The sequence below is a fragment of the Terrapene carolina genome, unplaced genomic scaffold, assembly GCF_002925995.2.
Source record: "Terrapene carolina triunguis isolate 2854851 unplaced genomic scaffold, T_m_triunguis-2.0 Scaffold130, whole genome shotgun sequence".
NCBI classification, from domain to species: Eukaryota; Metazoa; Chordata; order Testudines; family Emydidae; genus Terrapene; species Terrapene triunguis.
The window spans coordinates 5,547,964-5,565,561 of NW_020664481.1; the positions used below are offsets into that span (position 1 = coordinate 5,547,964).

Consider the following 17,598-nt stretch of genomic DNA (forward strand, 5'->3'; position numbering starts at 1 on the left):
TTCTAGTTTCACTTTCAGAAGTGGGAAGTTCTCACAGGCGCCTGTTCCAGCACTGAGCTAGCATCACACGCCCCTGAGCATTGATTCGAACAGATGATGTGCAGGGCTCGGGACTGAAGACATGGGACTGGAAGTCCCTGCTCTGCTGTGGAGACATTCTATGGCATAGCAGCCCCACGCTTGGACACAGCTTTGTCTGGAACAGGGATGGAACAACATGTCAGGAAGCGCTTGACCTTCCTGACCTCCTTCTGGAACAAACTCTGGCCAAACACCATCTCTGCTGACAGGCCCTCGCAGGGGTATTTTGATCCTGATCCTGTCGCCCTGCGGCCAGACCTAGAGCCGGATCCTGTCCTCCCCAGTGCCTCTCTCTTTAGTGCGCTGTATGATTTCAGAGCCAGGAGTGCAGAGGAGCTGAGCGTCAGCCGAGGAGACAAACTCTGCGTCCTCAAAGAAGAGGGGGAATATGTCTTAGCCAGGAAGCTTAAGGGGGAAGCAGCGCTGGGCTACATCCCTGCTAATTACGTGGCAAGGATCAACGAGGAAACCTCCCACCAGCCGTAAGTATCTGAATCCCAGCTCTTCACTGTGGCTTGTGTGGGGATAAACTTTTGTAAGTGGAGCACAAAGCGGGGGGCACTACTGCAAGCTGGATCTCACGGCACGAGTGCTATATATTGGTCTAAGGCCCCTGCAGAACTGGGCACCGGGAGCTCTCCTCCCAGCTAGGGACAAAGGACAACGGCTGGGCCTGCTGCCTCTACATTGAGGCTGTCCCCGGTCAGCTCGAATTGCAGCATTGTCTTGTCTCTCTTTTCTTTGTAATTTGCATTTGGTATTGTCGGCCGTCAGGGCCTAGGGCACACCACCGTTATTGGGCTGGGGGGGTGGAACCGGCGCATCGCACAGTTCTGGGCCAGGGCAGAGAGACGTCGGAGCTGTTTGTTCTGTTTGTAGAGCAGCTACCACAACAGGGTCCTGCTCCAGGCCGGGGGCTCCTAGGTGCTCTGGTAATACAAGTAATAATGTTCCCTGGCAGGTGGCAGCCAATGGCCTGCGCCACTCACAGGTTCTGTACTAGTGTTGCTCTCTCGGTTAGGGTGTGATTTTTTTTTTTAACTGAAATAGTGATGCTGGTAAACCCCCCTGCCTGGACACATCAATACCAGTCTGAAAGGGTCTTGTCCCAGATATAGCTATTCCCCTTCCTGTTTGAGAATACACTGTACCAGGATACATCACCTTTCTAGTGGTATAGCTGCCCTTTAGACCAGAGGGCTTAGACCGGTTTGATTAAAGCAATGTCACGTGTGTGTGTGTGTAGACAGGGCTTTTAATCCCTCTTTGTGCTGCATCCGTCCCCAAAACCACCGCTTGTCCTCTTCTCCCAGACGGGGGGGGGGCGGGCCGGGGGGGCTGAGGCTGAGCAGACAGCTGTGGCAAGCTTGGCAGAGGGAGGCAGCTACCATGCTGAACCCCCGAGCCCCACCAGACAAAACCCCTGTTTCGGCACAGCCATGGGCCAGTCGAGTTCGCCAGCTCAGGGGCTGGCACAAGGGGGCACTGTAGGAGCTCTGCACAAGGGGAGGATGTTGTGGAGTTCCAGCAGCAGCAAGCTGCTACTCCTGCACCCCGCTACCCCCACAACAACTCCCCATTGATACCTTCGCAGCAGCTGATTTTAAATTTAGAACATTCACCTCTTCCTGCCCAGTGGGCGAGTGAGTTTACTATTATATAAGGCAGCGTTTCTTTCCCCACTCGCAATAATCCAGTTCCAACATGCTTTGTGAAGTACACCTGAGACACTTCCGTTCTCCCAGTCTCAGGCCCGTGAGTCAGTCAGTATCATTAGCATATTACACACACGCTGGAAGCAAGCATTGTGAAAACTCCTAGTGAACTCCCAGTAAAAGTTTCTCCTCCGGTCTTTCAAGTCTATTCAGGTGGTATCTGAGCTCTTACTTATCTTCCTGAATATGGAATCAAAGGGGTGGATGACAGCATCCAGTACACACCACAGTCAGTTTTCAAAGTGAAATCACTTTGCATTTTAAAATAAATAGGTTTCCGTTCCATGTCTCCATCTCATTAAGATCAAATAGACAGGACGCCGACAAAACAAATGGTTGTGTGGTACAGCCAGAATCTATGTTTTTTCAGCACCGATAAAATAGTTTGACTTAATCAAGCTCCAGCTAGGGCTGAGCAAGCAGTTTGGGGGCTGAACTGAAAAATACAAGGAAAAATTGATTTTTGGGGAGGGTTTTTATCAAAATGAAAAAATAATTGCAGGTTGGCGGGAATCAACATTTTCTAAACAATTTTCTAAACAACATTTTCTAAACAAACCAGTGTGCCATTTTTGAATTTTTTCCCAAAAATCTTTTTTTCCAGCCCACACTGTCCACCAGATTCAATCTGAATTCACAGGTAGGGTTGGTCACCCCAAAACTGCATTTTTCAGTGAATTCAGTAATTGCCAAAAAATAAAAATTCCTCCAACTCTCCACACAACCCATGCAAGCCCTAGTATCAATGGCAGGGTGGGCATTGTACCAGTAGTCATCAGTATATACTGATGCCTGTCATATGCCAGGGGCATGACCCTTGTGTAGTCCTGACCCTCATCCACTGATTGGGGCTGGGTCAGTCTCTTCCCAGCACACCTGTGTTTCACACCTGTATTACAGGTGACACAGGGGGTAAAGGAACCCACCTTTTCTTGCTGGTGGTATCAAACCTCAGTTTCGATCCGGAGTGACAATGTTTGGTGGTAGCGCTTGTGTAGAGCATAAACCCACAGTGCAGTTTAGTTGTTACGACTGGCAACGCACCAGGACAGCAGAAGGCAAGTCCAGGCAAAGCTTCATTGACAAATTCATTCATGGGCCCCATGAATGAGAGTAGCTGATTTAGAATAATTCCAGGAGAGGAGTGAAAGTCACTAGTACTCCTATGTGGAAGAAATTGATCCTGAACCTGTGGAGTGTACTTGGCTCCATTGATGCTATACATTCTCACTTTCATGCCTCACCAATTCATAGTTTCTTTAATAATCTGCAGCCAGCAATAATCAGTGTGGCAGAAAGAAATTAGTGGGGCCTACGCAACAGGCTCCCGATTTCTGAAAAACGGCTTCTGAGTTTGTTACCGAATAGTATCGTGAGTGCAGTTTTGCAGGAGCAAAGAATCTGATCTCACTAAGTCGTCCAACTCGCTGGCTGCACCCACACAGCACCTGGTAGACTGGGAATTTCAGAAGCAGTAACTTAGCTCACTGAAATCCAGGGGCAAAACTCACCGGCTACTCAGAGCCACCGCCAGCAGCAGCAGAGAAGTAAGGATGGCATGGAATGGTATCGCCACCCTTACTTCTGCACTGCCACTGGCAGGACGCTGCCTTCTGAGCTGGGCACCTGGCCACTAGCTGCCACTCTCCAGCCACCAGCCGCTGCTTTCTGGCCTCCCAGCTCTGAATGCAGTGCAGAAGTAAGGGAGGCAATACCATGACCCCTCTAAAATAACCTTGGGATCCCCCCTGCAACTCCCTTTTGGGTCAGGACCCCCAATTTGAGAAATGCTGGTCTCCCCCGTGAAATCTGTAAGCACCCAAAAGACTATATTTCGTGGTGGGAGACCAGATTTCATGGTCTGTGACGCGTTTTTCATGGCCATGTATTTGGTAGGGCCCTACCCATATACCAATCAAGGCCAAGGATTCTTTTCAGATTCAGTCATTTTATTTTCAGGAACTGCAGCGATGCATTGCTATTCACAGGACAGTAGCTTCTTGCCGCCCTCACCTGTTGTCAGGTCCCCCTTGTGCGAGGGGATGCCCCTGCACGCAGGCATGACGCGGTCCCTCTCTGCAGCTTGCAAGCTAACGAAACGCGAAAGATAAATTGTGGGAGGGAAAACTGAAGGGAAGTGACTAGCCCAAGCAGTAGAGCCAGGAATTGGCCCCGGGCTGGTGCACTAGCCGTTAGCCCACATTGCCTGCTATTTTGGAAAATAAAAGTTAGAGGCTTATCCAGAGAGGTGTGACTTTGGAATGGAAACACCAACCTGGTTGTAAGGGCGACTGTAGATAAATCGGGTTCTGCCCCAGCCAGTAGGTAGCCAGGATTCCCCCAGCTGGCTAGAATGCTGAGGGCAAGACTGCGGCCCAAGGGAGATAAGAAGCCTTTCACCCAGGTGTAACACAGCGGCTGGAAGGCCAGGGTCTGTGGACGAGCCTGCTGCTCACAGCAGTGTGTGCACTTTACACCCTCCTACGCAGCCGGGCAGTGGGTTGTCTTCACCTGCGGCCTGCCTGTGATGCTGTGATTCTGCTCCCATCGCAGGTGGGGGTCTTGATGGAACCGCCTGGCCCCGGGCCTGGCAACCTACATTCATTTTTGGTTGACGGGGGTGAATGTGCGCTTGCAGCTTGCCCAGAACCTTCACGCTAGGTGAAGAGACGGGAGGGGGTACAGTGCTAACAGCCTGGGAGGAAGCAGCTAGCCGGGGTTTATTGCAAGTGAGCCTGTTGCGGGGGAGCGAGACCAAGAGCCTGTCAGATCCACACCCCATCAGCGCTTGTGGCTGAGGCAAATACTCCCTTTCCTTCTCCCTTCTGTGCAGTTACACCAACCCCAGGACAGGCTCAACCTGTCTTCCCCTCTGCCCCTCCCAACAAGAACAAACAAGCGAGGTACAAACAAGAACAGGACATGCCAGCTGTGCCTTGGGCCGAGTATACGAAGCTGCTGGATGGATCAAGTCACTGGTAAACACAGGCTCAGGGGCACCGTTCACCCGGCCCCCTTTGGGAGCCTCTCCCCGTGCATGCGTGGGAGTGTGCGGGGATACTAACAGACCCTTTCACTGCTCATCCCTTTGTAACAAACACCAGGGCAGCTTTCTGCAGCAGTGGCCTCGAGTACCCTGGCGTCTGCCTTTACTCATGTATTGGCTGGGAAGCAATGACCTCGGACCCTTTCCCAGATGATTTTTAACAATAGATTTGCACAAATTATAGGACTAGAGGAGTTGGAGGGGGAGGACGGAGCCGGGATCCACTTGCGTCCATCAGAATTCCTCACCGACAGGATTTTAGGAGCAGTGCAGTTTAGGTTAGTAAGCTTCTTGGGGCAGGGACCGTCTCTTTCTGGGTTTGTACAGCGCCTAGCACAATGGAGTCCTGCTTCACAACTAGGGTCCCTAGGCACTATGATCATACAAATAAAGAATGTCATAATTAGAAGAGTAGTGAGAAGAGACATATAATAGGGTTCCTGGCCCCCTGCACCCTTACACACACACACTGGCCACGTATACATTTGAGCGTACAAATTTTAGTACCCAGGCCTGTTAAGACGGGATAGTCCTGATCGGGCTCTGGGCAGGGACTGTGCAAAACGTCCCTGGTGCGGTGTTTAGTGAACCCTCCGCACTTAAGGAGCTTGCAAGAGTTCTGCTTCATTCTGTGTCCAATTGCAATTGGCTGGTGCCTGTAACAAAGAGCTTCCCAGAGCCCTGTGTCTGTGTCTGGGAAGCTCAGCCCTTAAAGGTCCTGTCCCCAATAGCACACTTTGCACAGCTCTGCCCAGAGCACCTCACACCTGCCCTGCCTTGCTCCTCCAATCTTAGACCTCCTTTGGTCAGAGACTGACGATCGTATGGCATTTTGCCAAGCACAGGGTAGTTTTGTGACAGGACAAAGAGAAGAAAGACCGCCAGCACATTTTTACTTGTGACCTAATCCATATTTGACCCTGGATTTTCTAGAACTGAAGGACAAATAAGTGCCTTGTTTTAAGTGCTACCAAACCCTTCTAATTCTTCCTGGTTCCTTAACTGCTGAATTAAGATCAACATGGCCGGTGTCTTTGGTGGAGTTCAGTGTTTATAGGAGACATGCCATTGGTTCTAAAGACCTGTTCTTATCTGGGGCAAAGCGCCGGGCTTCCCTGTACTCTCCTCTGGAGTCCAAAGAATGAAGGAAATAGTTCAATGTTAACAAGCTGTGATACCAGATAACAAAAGGCCCAGGTGAAACTGAGCTAATCAGTCAACAACCGCTTCGGAGCCCAAAGGTTAGCAATGACGTCAGTCAGACGGTGGGGGCGATTGTTTGCGGGTGCTCCTGTCTCTGCACTGGAAATCAGCTGTTCTGCTGCTCATTAGGCAGTTGCACAAACACAAATAGTGATAACCACAGTACTATGGGCTGGAACTCAAGAACCAGCGTCCCTGCTATTCCAGCTCGGTGGGGACGGGGGGGGGGGGGGGGGCATACCTGGCATCCTGATCTTCTGTCCAGCCCTGCCACTTGGACAGAAGCCATTTCTGACCAACCCTCAGCACTGGGACTGGGATTTCTGCTCCCTTTGTGCCACATAAGACGTACAAAGCCGCTGCAGAGGGCAGGGAATGAATGTAACATGGTTCATACCCAAGGGGAAGGACGCTGTGTGGGACACATCAGAAAACAGCGTGTGTGTCTGATGTGACTAGTCCAGGGAGCGACATTATACATCAAGGAACAGAAATCGACATCAAAGGGCAGCGCCTTCAATCCTGGGGCACGTGCCCCCGCAGTGGGTGTGGGTGAAGCTAACAAACTGTGCTGCTGGCTTGTATGTGTGCAGCCACAATATACATTACTGGACTGAAATCCACATCAAAGGGCAGCTCCTTGAATACTGGTGAGCATGAGCACTGGGAAACTAGCAAACCTTTTCTCTGGCGTTTGCCTGGGCATCCCTCGCACCAGGTGTTCGGTGGGCTAAGCAGGGCTGGGTTACAGATGACGAGGTCTTTTCAAAACAAAGGAAATGGTCGGTTGGACTCCGCATCCAGCCCCACGTCCAGGCTCACATGAGCAAACACAGTTACGCACCAATATAACCCACTAAACGCCATTCCTAAGAAATGCCAGATCATACAACTTCAGCAACACCCAAGCAAGTGATAAATATGCAAATTAAACCTGCCGGCACTGGCCACCCCATTTTTACTTGCTAGTTATCAGGGGGCTGGAGTTTTCTTCATCAAGTCTTTTATTACCTGCCTTAGGAGGTTTTACTGGTGTCCATCACTCCTGTATCATGCGACCTTCTGCATAAAACAGAGTCGCGCCCGTGAGCCCACCTGGGCCAGATCCTCAGCTGGCGTCGATCAGCATAGCTCTGTTGAAGTCAGTGCAGTGCCGCCGATTAACCCCAGCTGAGGACCTGACCCTCCTTCGCTTGTCCCCTGGCGCATGCTATGGCTAAACGTAGCCAGCTGCAGCCACACAGTGCAGAGCCCAGCACGGTCCACGCTGCCCATTTAGGTGCATTATTGGGTTTTACTCTGACTCATCTCGTCTCAACGCCTCTCGGGGCCCGGGCGCGGCGAGGGTCTGTCCTGGGGGCTCTGCCGCTCTGATCGGCCTTTTGTCTTTCTTGCAGCTGGTACTTCAGAGGAGTCAGTCGAAATGAGGCCCAGCAGCTCCTTCTCTCACCGCCCAATCAACACGGCTCCTTCCTCATCCGCGACAGCGAGAGTAACCGGGGGGAGTATTCTCTGTCAGGTAACCCCCGAGCACTCTGCGGCGTCTGGCCCTGCTGCTCTGCAGCTGGCTGTGGTTCATTTCTGCCTTCGCGCCACAAATGGGGCTCAGCGCTGCCCAGGAGCAGAGGGTGGCACAGCTGGTGGGAAAGGGAAGGGAAGATGGTTGTGAGCTACCTTGCCACCTACTTCCATCCTGGGGCTGGCCAGAGGCCAAACTGACCCCTGGCACAATTTAGATCAGCCTCAAGGTGCTTCTTGGCAGGGTCAGTTTTAGGTTCTCTCTCAGTCGCCCTTCTCTGGGCTGTGCCAGGCCCTGCTATAGCTTCGGTAAGATGAGGGGAAAGGGAAGCGATCAGCATATACCACATGCAAGTGGGAGAAGCCCCTGGGCAAAGGAACGTTCTGCCTGAGGACCCGGGCTCACCAACATGCAGGGATGTGTTTAAAGCGGTTTATAGCGTCCTGTTAAGAAGGATTCACTTCAGCTCTGAAAAGGGACAGAAAGCCACGCCAATGGCCATTGAGCGCCCTGCGTATCTATGCAAATATTGATCGCTGAATCATTGTGGGAAAGGAAAGTACAATGCTCTCATTCAGGGATATGAAAGCCATAAACAATTTACAGCTTCATAGTCCTGAGCTGCAGGGTTTATTTCCAGTGGTTTGTTCTATTGTTCTGTGGATTATATATAAAAAAAGAAATTCCCGCTTTAAGCTATCAGGGCCTGATTCAGATCTGATTTACAGTGATGTCAATTCATAGACTTTAACACCAGAAGAGCCCATTTTAATCATGACCTTTGGCATGACACAAGATAAAGAACCTCACCCAATAATTTCTGCATCACGCCCATAAACTCTGTTTGCAAATTAGCATACAGTGATATTCAGTCTTGACTTAGACTTCAAGTGACGGGAGATTGCACCATGTCCCTGGGTAAATTGTTCCAATGGTTAATTACCCTCACTGTTAAAAATTTACCTCTCCAGTCTGAATTTGTCTAGCACAGGGGTCGGCAACCGTTCAGAAGCGGTGTGCCGAGTCTTCATTTATTCACTCTAATTTAAGGTTTCGTATGCCAGTAATACATTTTAACGTTTTTAGAAGGTCTCTTTCTATGTCTATAATATAGAACTAAACCATTGTTGTATGTAAAGTAAATAAGGTTTTTAAAATGTTTAAGAAGCTTCATTTAAAATTAAATTAAAATGCAGAGCCCCCCGGACCGGTGGCCAGGACCCGGGCAGTGTGAGTGCCACTGAAAATCAGCTCACATGTCGCCTTTGGCACGCGTGCCATAGGTTGCCTACCCCTGGTCTAGCGTTAGCTATCAACCATTGGATCTCGTTGGCCTTGGTCTGCTAGATAAAGAGCAGTCTACTATCTAATCTCTGCCATATGTTAGTATTTAGAGACCATTATAGACCAAGTCACCTGTTAACCACCTCTTGGGTAAACTATCTAGATTGAGCTCTGTTAGTGTGGAAGTCAGTGTTGTTACACTGGTGTGAATGAGAGCAGAACTGAGGCCAGAACCAGCAACGCTCAAGGGAGGGGACTAGGGCTGGTTGCATGGGTGACTGAACTCTGTTTCAATTTCTCCTTTGTTTTTCCCCTCGCAGTCCGTAATCATGCTAAAGTCAGTCATTTCCGGATCTGTAAGGGGCCTGACGGAGGTCTGTACATACAAAAGGGACAACCTTTTCCCAGCATGGAGGAGCTGCTCACCTTTTACACAGTAAATTGGAAAGTTGTACAGAGCCCCTTGTTACAACCCTGCATCCCTAAGGTCTGTGTACACAACACTAGTGTCAGCTAGTTTCTTTCACTCTTACCCTCATCTTAAACCTGATGCTCACCATGCGGTTGCTGGTCTGGGCTGTTCTCTTTCTTCATTATTTCATTTTAGTCTTGTAACTTGTTCTGTGGTTGTGATAGGGTAGGGAGCAGGTGATTTTGGGTTGAGCATTAGCCTGCTAAACCCAGGGTTGTGAGTTCAATCCTTGAGAGGCCATTTAGGGAACTGGGGTAAAAATTTGTCTGGGGATTGGTCCTGCTTTGAGCAGGGGGTTGGACTAGATGACCTCCTGAGGTCTCTTCCAACCCTGATATTCTATGATTTGCTGGGGGACATGCTGGCCATTAGAAAGAGGCATTCTGAAGGACAACGCAGGCGGTTTCATATAGAACTGTGTGCATTTTTTTTTTTTTTGGTCAAAACTTTTTTTTTTTTTTTTTTTTTTAAAAAAAAAAAAATAAGAAAAAAATAAAAAATCTCCAGTGGGAGAAATGAGGCCAGAATGAAAAAAAATCAGTGTTCATTCTGTCAAACAAACAAAAAATCAGTGGAAAAAAAATGTTGACAATGAAAAACGTTTTGTTCAGCATTTTTTCACAGAAATGTGTCCATAATTTTTTGAGCAGCTCAATTTTTGACGCTTTATTAAATGAAGAGTTTAAGTGTCCTTTTAATATAGCTGCCCTCTTATCCGTCCATCAGCCTCTTTGCTTTCAGGCTCTGCTGTTAATTATAAGGCTAAGGAGTCTGTCTCGTTCTGGAGCTTTTATCTGGTTTCCCTTTCTTCAAGTTGAATTGCACAGGGCTTTCTCAAATGCTTACTCCATATTCAAGGCCAGCTTTAAGGTCATTGGTTCCAATTCAGAGTGAAAAAGAATTTGAGATGTAGGAATTTCCCCTGGAACAGAAACTCCAAGTTTCAACCAGCTCTACTGAGAAATTTAATTTGCAGGAGACAGAGACCAGTTTCCTATATTTTCACTGAGCACCCTCTTAACATACAAATTAATATTAATGGTGCAGGTGGAATGGTCTCTCCCAGTGATCTGAGTGGCTGCTTCCCGCTGCATACCCTTTCTAGCAGCTTCTCTGCCTTCACGCTTCCTGCAAGACCTAACCGCCTCCCGAGAGAGGCCAGAGCCCTCCGTATCCCTTGAGGCTTTGTAGTTCCTGGTCCTAAAATGGTGACAGATTTCTGCAGTCTCAAAGTTCTGTTCTCATGGGCATTTCTGGCTCCCAAATGTGCCCAGTGCTCCAAAGACAGCAGCCACTGCAAAGGATTCTGGGACACATCTGAGGGTCAGAAGTGCACACGGAGAATCAGGATGAAGAGGTGCTGTTTGGGACTGGCCTGGATGCTGACTTCGGTTGCTTTCTCAGCCTATGCCCAAGTCTGCCCTGGTTCATAAAGCTGCCTCTACCAGACGGCGCAGGCCTGAAATGAAATGGTCTATGTGTCTATACGTTTAATACAGACCCCTCCGGTGAGAGATGCATGGGAACGGCCCCGTTCAGAATTCACCCTCGGGAGGAAACTGGGGGAAGGATACTTCGGAGAGGTGTGGGAAGGATTGTGGAAGAACATGGTGCCAGTTGCCATCAAAATCATAAAACAAGGTGCGTGGATGTGAAGGCAGGGAACATTAACCATGCGCCGCCTCGTCTTTCACTCACTGCCATGAAAGATCTCTCCAGTCCGTTTCATTTCCCCCTTGATCACCCAACCTCTCATGTCAACAATCAGACTGAATAAACTAACCGTAGATAGGATCTCCTGCCTGGTGTAGTCGGGCAACCCTAGCTCCTACGGCTACTTGCCTGTAACACATCTGCACACACCCATTCGAAAATCCAGTCCGATCTACGCTGAGGTCTTTACAAAATGGCTTCCCACCCCCGCTCCCCACAATCACTCTGGAGGCCTCATGGTAAGACACTGTACTGTTGTGTGAAACAGGGGCTCTCAACCTTTCCAGACGACTGTCCCCCTTTCAGGAGTCTATTTGTCTTGCGTACCCCCAAGTTTCACCTCACTTAACTCCTTGCTTACAAAATCAGCCATAAAAACACAAACGTCTCACAGCTCACTAGTACTGAACAATTGCTGACATCTCATTTTTACCAGATAATTTCCAAATAAATCAATTGGAATATAAACACTGTGCTTACATTTCAGTGTGTCGTATATAGAGCAGTATAAACAAGTCATTGTCTGTATGGAATTTTAGTTTGTACTGACTTCGCCAGTGCTGTTTATGTAGCCTCTTGTAAAACTAGGCAAATATCTAGAGGTGTTGATGTACCCCTTGGGAGATTTCTGCGTCCCCCCCCCAGAGGTAGGCACTAGTGTGGAAGTCCCTGCTGCACTCAGCCAGCTACCTGAAAATGGCATCTCAATCCTAACGAGAACAACCTCAATAAATGTTACTGTTAATGCGCTGTGAGGGAATGGGGTGCGTGAGCGCCGAGGGGTGGGGCTGGGGCTGGAAAGCTCCCGCAGTCCCGTGGAGAAAGCCAAGATATGAATGGCAGGATGAACTTAACGAGAAACATACTCACCCCGGCAATGTCTCGGCTTCCTCCACAGCTGACATGAAGGCGGAAGATTTCACCAAAGAGATTCAGAATCTGAAGCGGCTGAAGCACGAGAGGTTGATCCAGCTCCATGCCGTCTGCTCTGTGGGCGAGCCCCTGTACATCGTCACCGAACTCATGAGGAAAGGCAACCTAGAGAGCTACCTCAGCAGTCAGTACCACCCTGCCCTTACTGCCTAGCGCCGCGTGGGGAGTCACCCGTGTGGCACTGCCGCTCTGGGCACTCGAGTCTCCCGGCACTCGAGAGCACCGCGAAGGGACTGCGAGGCCCAGCCGGGTGCCTCTGCCCTGCCCAAATTAAAACGGCAACAACGCACTAATGTCAAAAGAGGCAGCCCGCCAAGCTCTGCTTTCATTTACATTGGGGCGAAGGCAAGACAGCTCCATCCCAATCGATGGAGCAATTCCCATGTAAGGGAAAGCAGAATTTGGCCCCGGGTACATTCTAATTCACCCTACATCGGCCGGGGACAATTTGTCATTTTACATTTTAAAGCTGTTATAGAAGCCCTCGCCCCTACCACCAGTAACCACGCAACAGGCCTCTTTGCAGAAAAGCCTCAGTCGTCCTGAGCACCCAGATCTGAATGTAAGGCTTGGTCTTCGCGCCGTTTTGGGCACTGGTATAACTCCCTTGGTCGGGGGTGATTGTTTTACTGAAATAGATATACCAGACAAATACCTCGTGTGGGTTATAGCAGTATAATGCTGTCTTATTCCAGTACAGTTTATTCCCCTTCCTTTCGGGAGGGTGGTACTGCTCAGACTATACCAGCGTAGTGAAAGCGGTACAACTTGTGTATGTTGGCAAGGCATAGGCTTCCTCGAAGCTCCTGCAGGGTTGAACTCCTGCCGTCGCTTGACGCCCCGCTCTAAGAAGAGCTGCTGTGGCGCGTTGAGACAGTCGCGCAATCCGAATGGCGTGCTGCTTCGTAGTTCAGCGACTCCAAAGGCGGTTGTTTCACTGGGGGACTGGGAGAGGGAGTTTTCAGCTCCCCAGTCTGCTCGACCACAGCCTCTGTTGGAAGCGAATTGCCAAAACGTGTGCCTCTGAAACTGACAAAAGGGCAAGTCTCCTGTCACCATCTTGATGAGTCAGCCGTGAAACTGCACGAAGAACATGCCTGTGGTGGTGTTTAGTTCTCTCGTTCTTTTCTTTCACTCCCCCAACCAGGAAATAGTTGTTAGGGAAACAAGTCACACAGCTCCCAGCTGGGACCTGTTCTTTCCTAGGTAACGTCCTCCATTGACTAATGGGACCTCCTTTGGGGGTATGGGTCCAGCAGGGCTCATTATCCAAGGAGCAGCAACTCCCAAGTAGGATGGGTTCTGAAACACAACTCCCAGCCAAGCGTTAGACTCCGTGGCTCCTACTCCTAACAGGGAACTACTTATGAGGACCATCTTCCTCACTGCAACAGAGCTCACAGGGGTCCAGCGCCTGCCAAGCTCTGAAACACGCACTTAACGTTACAGACATGAAAGTCAAGGGGAACCTGCACGTGCTCAAAGTTAAGCATGTGCGTGAGTGCTTTGCAGAGGTGGGGGCTGAATAACGAAGGCTACACACGTTCATGCTCTGGTATAGTAATGTGATGTATGGAGATACACCTATCTCTTAGACCTGGAAGGTCATCAAGTCCAGCCCCCTGCCTTCAGTAGCAGGACCAAGTACTGATTTTGCCCCAGATCCCTAAGTGGCCCCCTCAAGGCTTGAACTCACAACGCTGGGTTTAGCAGGCCAATGCTCAAACCACTGAGCTATCCCTCCCTCCATAACATGAGTGTTTATTTTGTCAGTTCCTAGTGGCGGGTCTCTTTCCCAACAAGGATGTACTGATTCCATAACGTGCTCTGTGAGGGTTTTAATGGATCAGCCTAAAACAGAAAGTGATTTTGGTCCTTCGATCACTGGTTTAACAGGTCTGGAAGGGAGGGCTCTGAGCACGCTCCACCTGATCAGCATTGCTTGCCAGGTGGCCGACGGGATGACGTACCTTGAAGAACAGCACATCGTTCACAGGGACTTGGCCGCTAGGAACATCCTTGTGGGAGACAACCTCACCTGCAAAATCGCTGATTTTGGACTCGCCAGGCTCCTCAAGGTTGGTCTGCTGGAAACTGTTGGTCCCTTTGCCTTGCTTATTTCCACATTCCCTTCCCTGTCCCCAAGGGGCGCCCAGTTCACATTGGAATCTGCTAGCCCCACCCTTGAGGCTTTTACAAGGTGGCACCATCCTACCAACTGGTTAAACCTAGAGACAGCTGATTAACTGGCTGGGGGGGAGGGGTTGCCTTTGAATGCCACAGAACAGACAACTCCACCTCTCTCCAAACACTGACTCTCCTACCTCCGCTCAGTCCCTGCCTGCCTAGAGGATGAGAAACTAGCGCCAGGGATCCGGCCTTGGCTGTCCCGGGTTGACAATACCCAGAGCTAGAACTAGACCGAGGGACTGACTCATGGTCTCCAGTTACATCGCGTGTGGCAGAACACAATTTGATACGTGCTCTGCTCGGCTGTCCCGGGTCTCTGCCAAATCCGTGTCGCGCTGTTGGGGGGAGAGAGCTGTAGGGCTAGCCAGGGTTACTTGAGATGGCAGTTTAGGCCTCTCCTGGCCCCGTGCCTTTGAGAGGGGGGATATTGTGTTTGTTTCCCCTGTGCTCATGGCCCATCTCCTGCTGCTTTTTAGGACGATATTTATTCCACCAGCGGCAGCACCAAAATCCCAGTGAAGTGGACAGCCCCAGAAGTAGCAAACTACCGCACCTACTCGCTGAAGTCCGATGTTTGGTCCTATGGGATCCTGCTCTATGAAGTCTTCACGTACGGGCAGACCCCATATGAAGGTATGGAGCCCACCCTTCCCCCTCCTCTTTGTCCGGCCGTGCTGCCTTTCGGGGGTTACTGTGCCCCGCTCTTTCCGGGAACGCCCTTCACAGGGCGTCTACGCAAGAAAAGCGCCTGTGGTCGCAACGCTCAGAGCCCAGGTCAACTGACTCGGGCTCGCACTGCGGGGCTAAGCGTAGATATTCGGGCTCGGGCTGGAGCCCAGGCTCTGAAACCTGGCGAAGGGGGAGAGTCTCGCAGCTCCGACCTGAGCCCTAATATCTCCCCAGCTATTTTCAGCCCCATGGCACAAGCCCTGCCAGTCCGAGTCAATTGCCCCAGACTGAGACTCGGTGCCACGGATTGGTTTGGTTTTTTGCAGTGTAGATGTACCCTCGTTGTGCTCCCCTTACACAAGGCTGCTGTCCTCTGGCTCCCCACCTCACCGACACCCAGCAGACCTCCCTGATGAAACGTGTTCCCCTCCCCTGCCCCGCCATCCAGCCTTGCTGCAGGGAAAGGAGGCTTTCAGCACAGGGCATGGAGTAGCTACTGCATGACCAGGAGGCAGCCTTGAGAGTTGCTTGACACAGGTTTCACTGCACATGGGAGGTGCACTTGATGAGGGATCGAATGGTGATGGAGAAGCCATTCCATACAGGCTGGCTAGACTCTTCACAGCCACCCTGAGCCATTTGGGGGGATAAACTCCACAACGTGATGGTGAATAGGGTCATTGGAGTTTCTTGTTTCCTTACAGGAATGACGAACCAAGAAACCATACAGCAAATCAGCATGGGCTACCGCCTCCCCCGGCCAAGCACTTGCCCTCCTGAGATCTATAGCGTCATGCTGGAGTGTTGGAAGGGTAACGCTGAGGAACGGCCCACCTTTCTCGCTCTGACAGAGAAACTCTGCTCAATTTACAGACGGGTGCACAATTCGCTCTCCTGATGGAAATGGCCCTACACCCCACCCCCATGATTACTTGGGGTTCCATTCCCATGCCCAGCAAGTGTAGCCGCACTGCTGGGAGTATCCATTGGCTACCCGTGCAGGACTTGAGTCCAGGGGGCATTCTTGTGTTGCACGTTTCAGATGAAGATACACAAGGCCTTCTCCTTGGGAGGGACAGAAAACCGTGCTCCATTTTGGAGAAGTTTAGCCTCCTTGCTATGGTCTGGCTGCTACCTCCACAAGAGGACTATTCATTGTAGATGTGGTACAGCAAAGATGTCACCCTGGATATAAGAAGTTCTTAATCTAAACAGCACAGCAGGATTTCACAAGCTACCCGCTGCATTGAAAGTGAAGTTTCCTGTTTACTTTGTGTGTGTAAACTACTGATGGCTATGGATTTATTCACGACGTGTGTCTGATTTATTTATTGATCAATGCATGTAAACTCACCCAGTTTTCACAGTGCGTGCGGACAATGTAACTGTTCAGTGTACTTGCTAATATCAGTGGCAGGATCAGACCTGGCCGGGTTGTAGTTCGCGGCAAGAAAAAGCCGTGTAAAGCCCTGCTTCCTCCTGGGGGTTTGGAGACATCCAGGCATCCCACATATGGGCAGGATTTGAGTCTCAGATCTGCCTGGACTTTTTCCTCTATGCCTGGAACTGCCAATTACTACTCCCCCCGTTCCCCACAATTTGGACCCACTCAGATATCATTGTATTCCTCTAACCATCATCCTCCCTGCCCCCTCCTGGTGTATATTATTAAGCTCTCATTTGTCTGTCACGTTCCTCATTTAGACTGTAAGCCCTGCAGCAGAGGAACCTGGCTTCTCGGTGTTCCCCAACTGTGAAACCATAAATCATCACCATCATTAATTCATACTCCAGGGAGCGCTGAGCCTGATCTCCCTGTCTTTTAGCACCACTTAGTGGCTGCCTGAAGTATGACATTCTTTTTATTTGTTAATTGCAAATGTTAACTGTACATTTTCTGCCTCTTTAAATACAAGTATTTTAACCAACTTTCTCTGTTTTTCTCATCAAAGTATTGGAGGAGGATCTGTGAAGCTATTGGAAGGTTCTCAAGAGAATCTAGGAAGGGCCCTCTTAAAAAATAAAAACACATCAACTATGTGTATATCCATCTCTTACCATACTTCCTATCTTTCTTATGCATTGGGATAGTTTGCACTTGTGCCTTTAATAATGATGCTTTAAAAAACTGCCAAACATCTTGAACTCTTTTTTCCCTGGCTTGCTTTCCATGGGATTGTACCTACCAATTCCCTGGGTTTGCTAAACTCTGCCTTCTTGAAGTCCATGGTCATTATTCTGCTGTTTTCCCTCCTACCATTCCTTAGAATCAAAAACTCTATCAACTTCATGATCACTTTCATCCAAGCCTCAAATTCTCAACCATTTCCCCCCTATTTGTCAGGATCCAGTGTAGACCAGCCTGTCCCCTGGTTGCTTCCTCCACCTTCTGTAATCAGAAGTTGTCTACAATGCACTCGAAGAACTTGTTGGATAATCTGTGGCCCTGCTGTATTATTTTCCCAACAAATGTCTGGGTAGCTGAAGTTTCCCATCACCACCAAGTGTTCTGCTTTGGATGATTTTGTTAGTTGTTTTAAAAAAGCCACATTCACTACTTCTTCCTGGTTAGGTGGTCTACAATAGACACCTACCATGACATCAGCCTTGTTCTAACCCCATTTAGCCTTACCCATCCATAGCCTTGCAACAGGTCTGCCTCCCATTTCTATCTTGATCTCAGTAGGAAAGATAGTAAGTCTGGTAAGAGCCCACCATGGCTTAACTAGGAGATCGTCAACGACCTGAAACTCTTACAAAAAGTGGAAACCAG

The 17,598-nt window shown here is 49.8% G+C and overlaps 2 protein-coding genes across 2 annotated transcripts in view; both read left to right on the forward strand.

The window, feature by feature from the left end:
* Positions 1-7,513, forward strand: part of LOC112120222 (peroxidasin homolog) — a 73,129-nt gene extending 65,616 nt beyond the window's left edge. The window contains exon 24 of the transcript XR_003369835.1: positions 7,443-7,513. The gene's annotated coding sequence lies outside the window, so the exon portion shown is untranslated. The remainder of the gene's footprint in view (positions 1-7,442) is intronic.
* On the forward strand, positions 208-15,788 carry SRMS (src-related kinase lacking C-terminal regulatory tyrosine and N-terminal myristylation sites). The gene is made up of 8 exons (XM_024219185.1): positions 208-563; positions 7,443-7,564; positions 9,169-9,335; positions 10,820-10,961; positions 11,932-12,090; positions 13,863-14,044; positions 14,633-14,789; positions 15,530-15,788. The coding sequence occupies exons 1-8, from the start codon at positions 208-210 to the stop codon at positions 15,721-15,723; spliced, it is 1,479 nt and encodes a 492-aa protein (XP_024074953.1). The 3' UTR covers positions 15,724-15,788.
* The last annotated feature ends 1,810 nt before the right edge of the window (positions 15,789-17,598 follow it).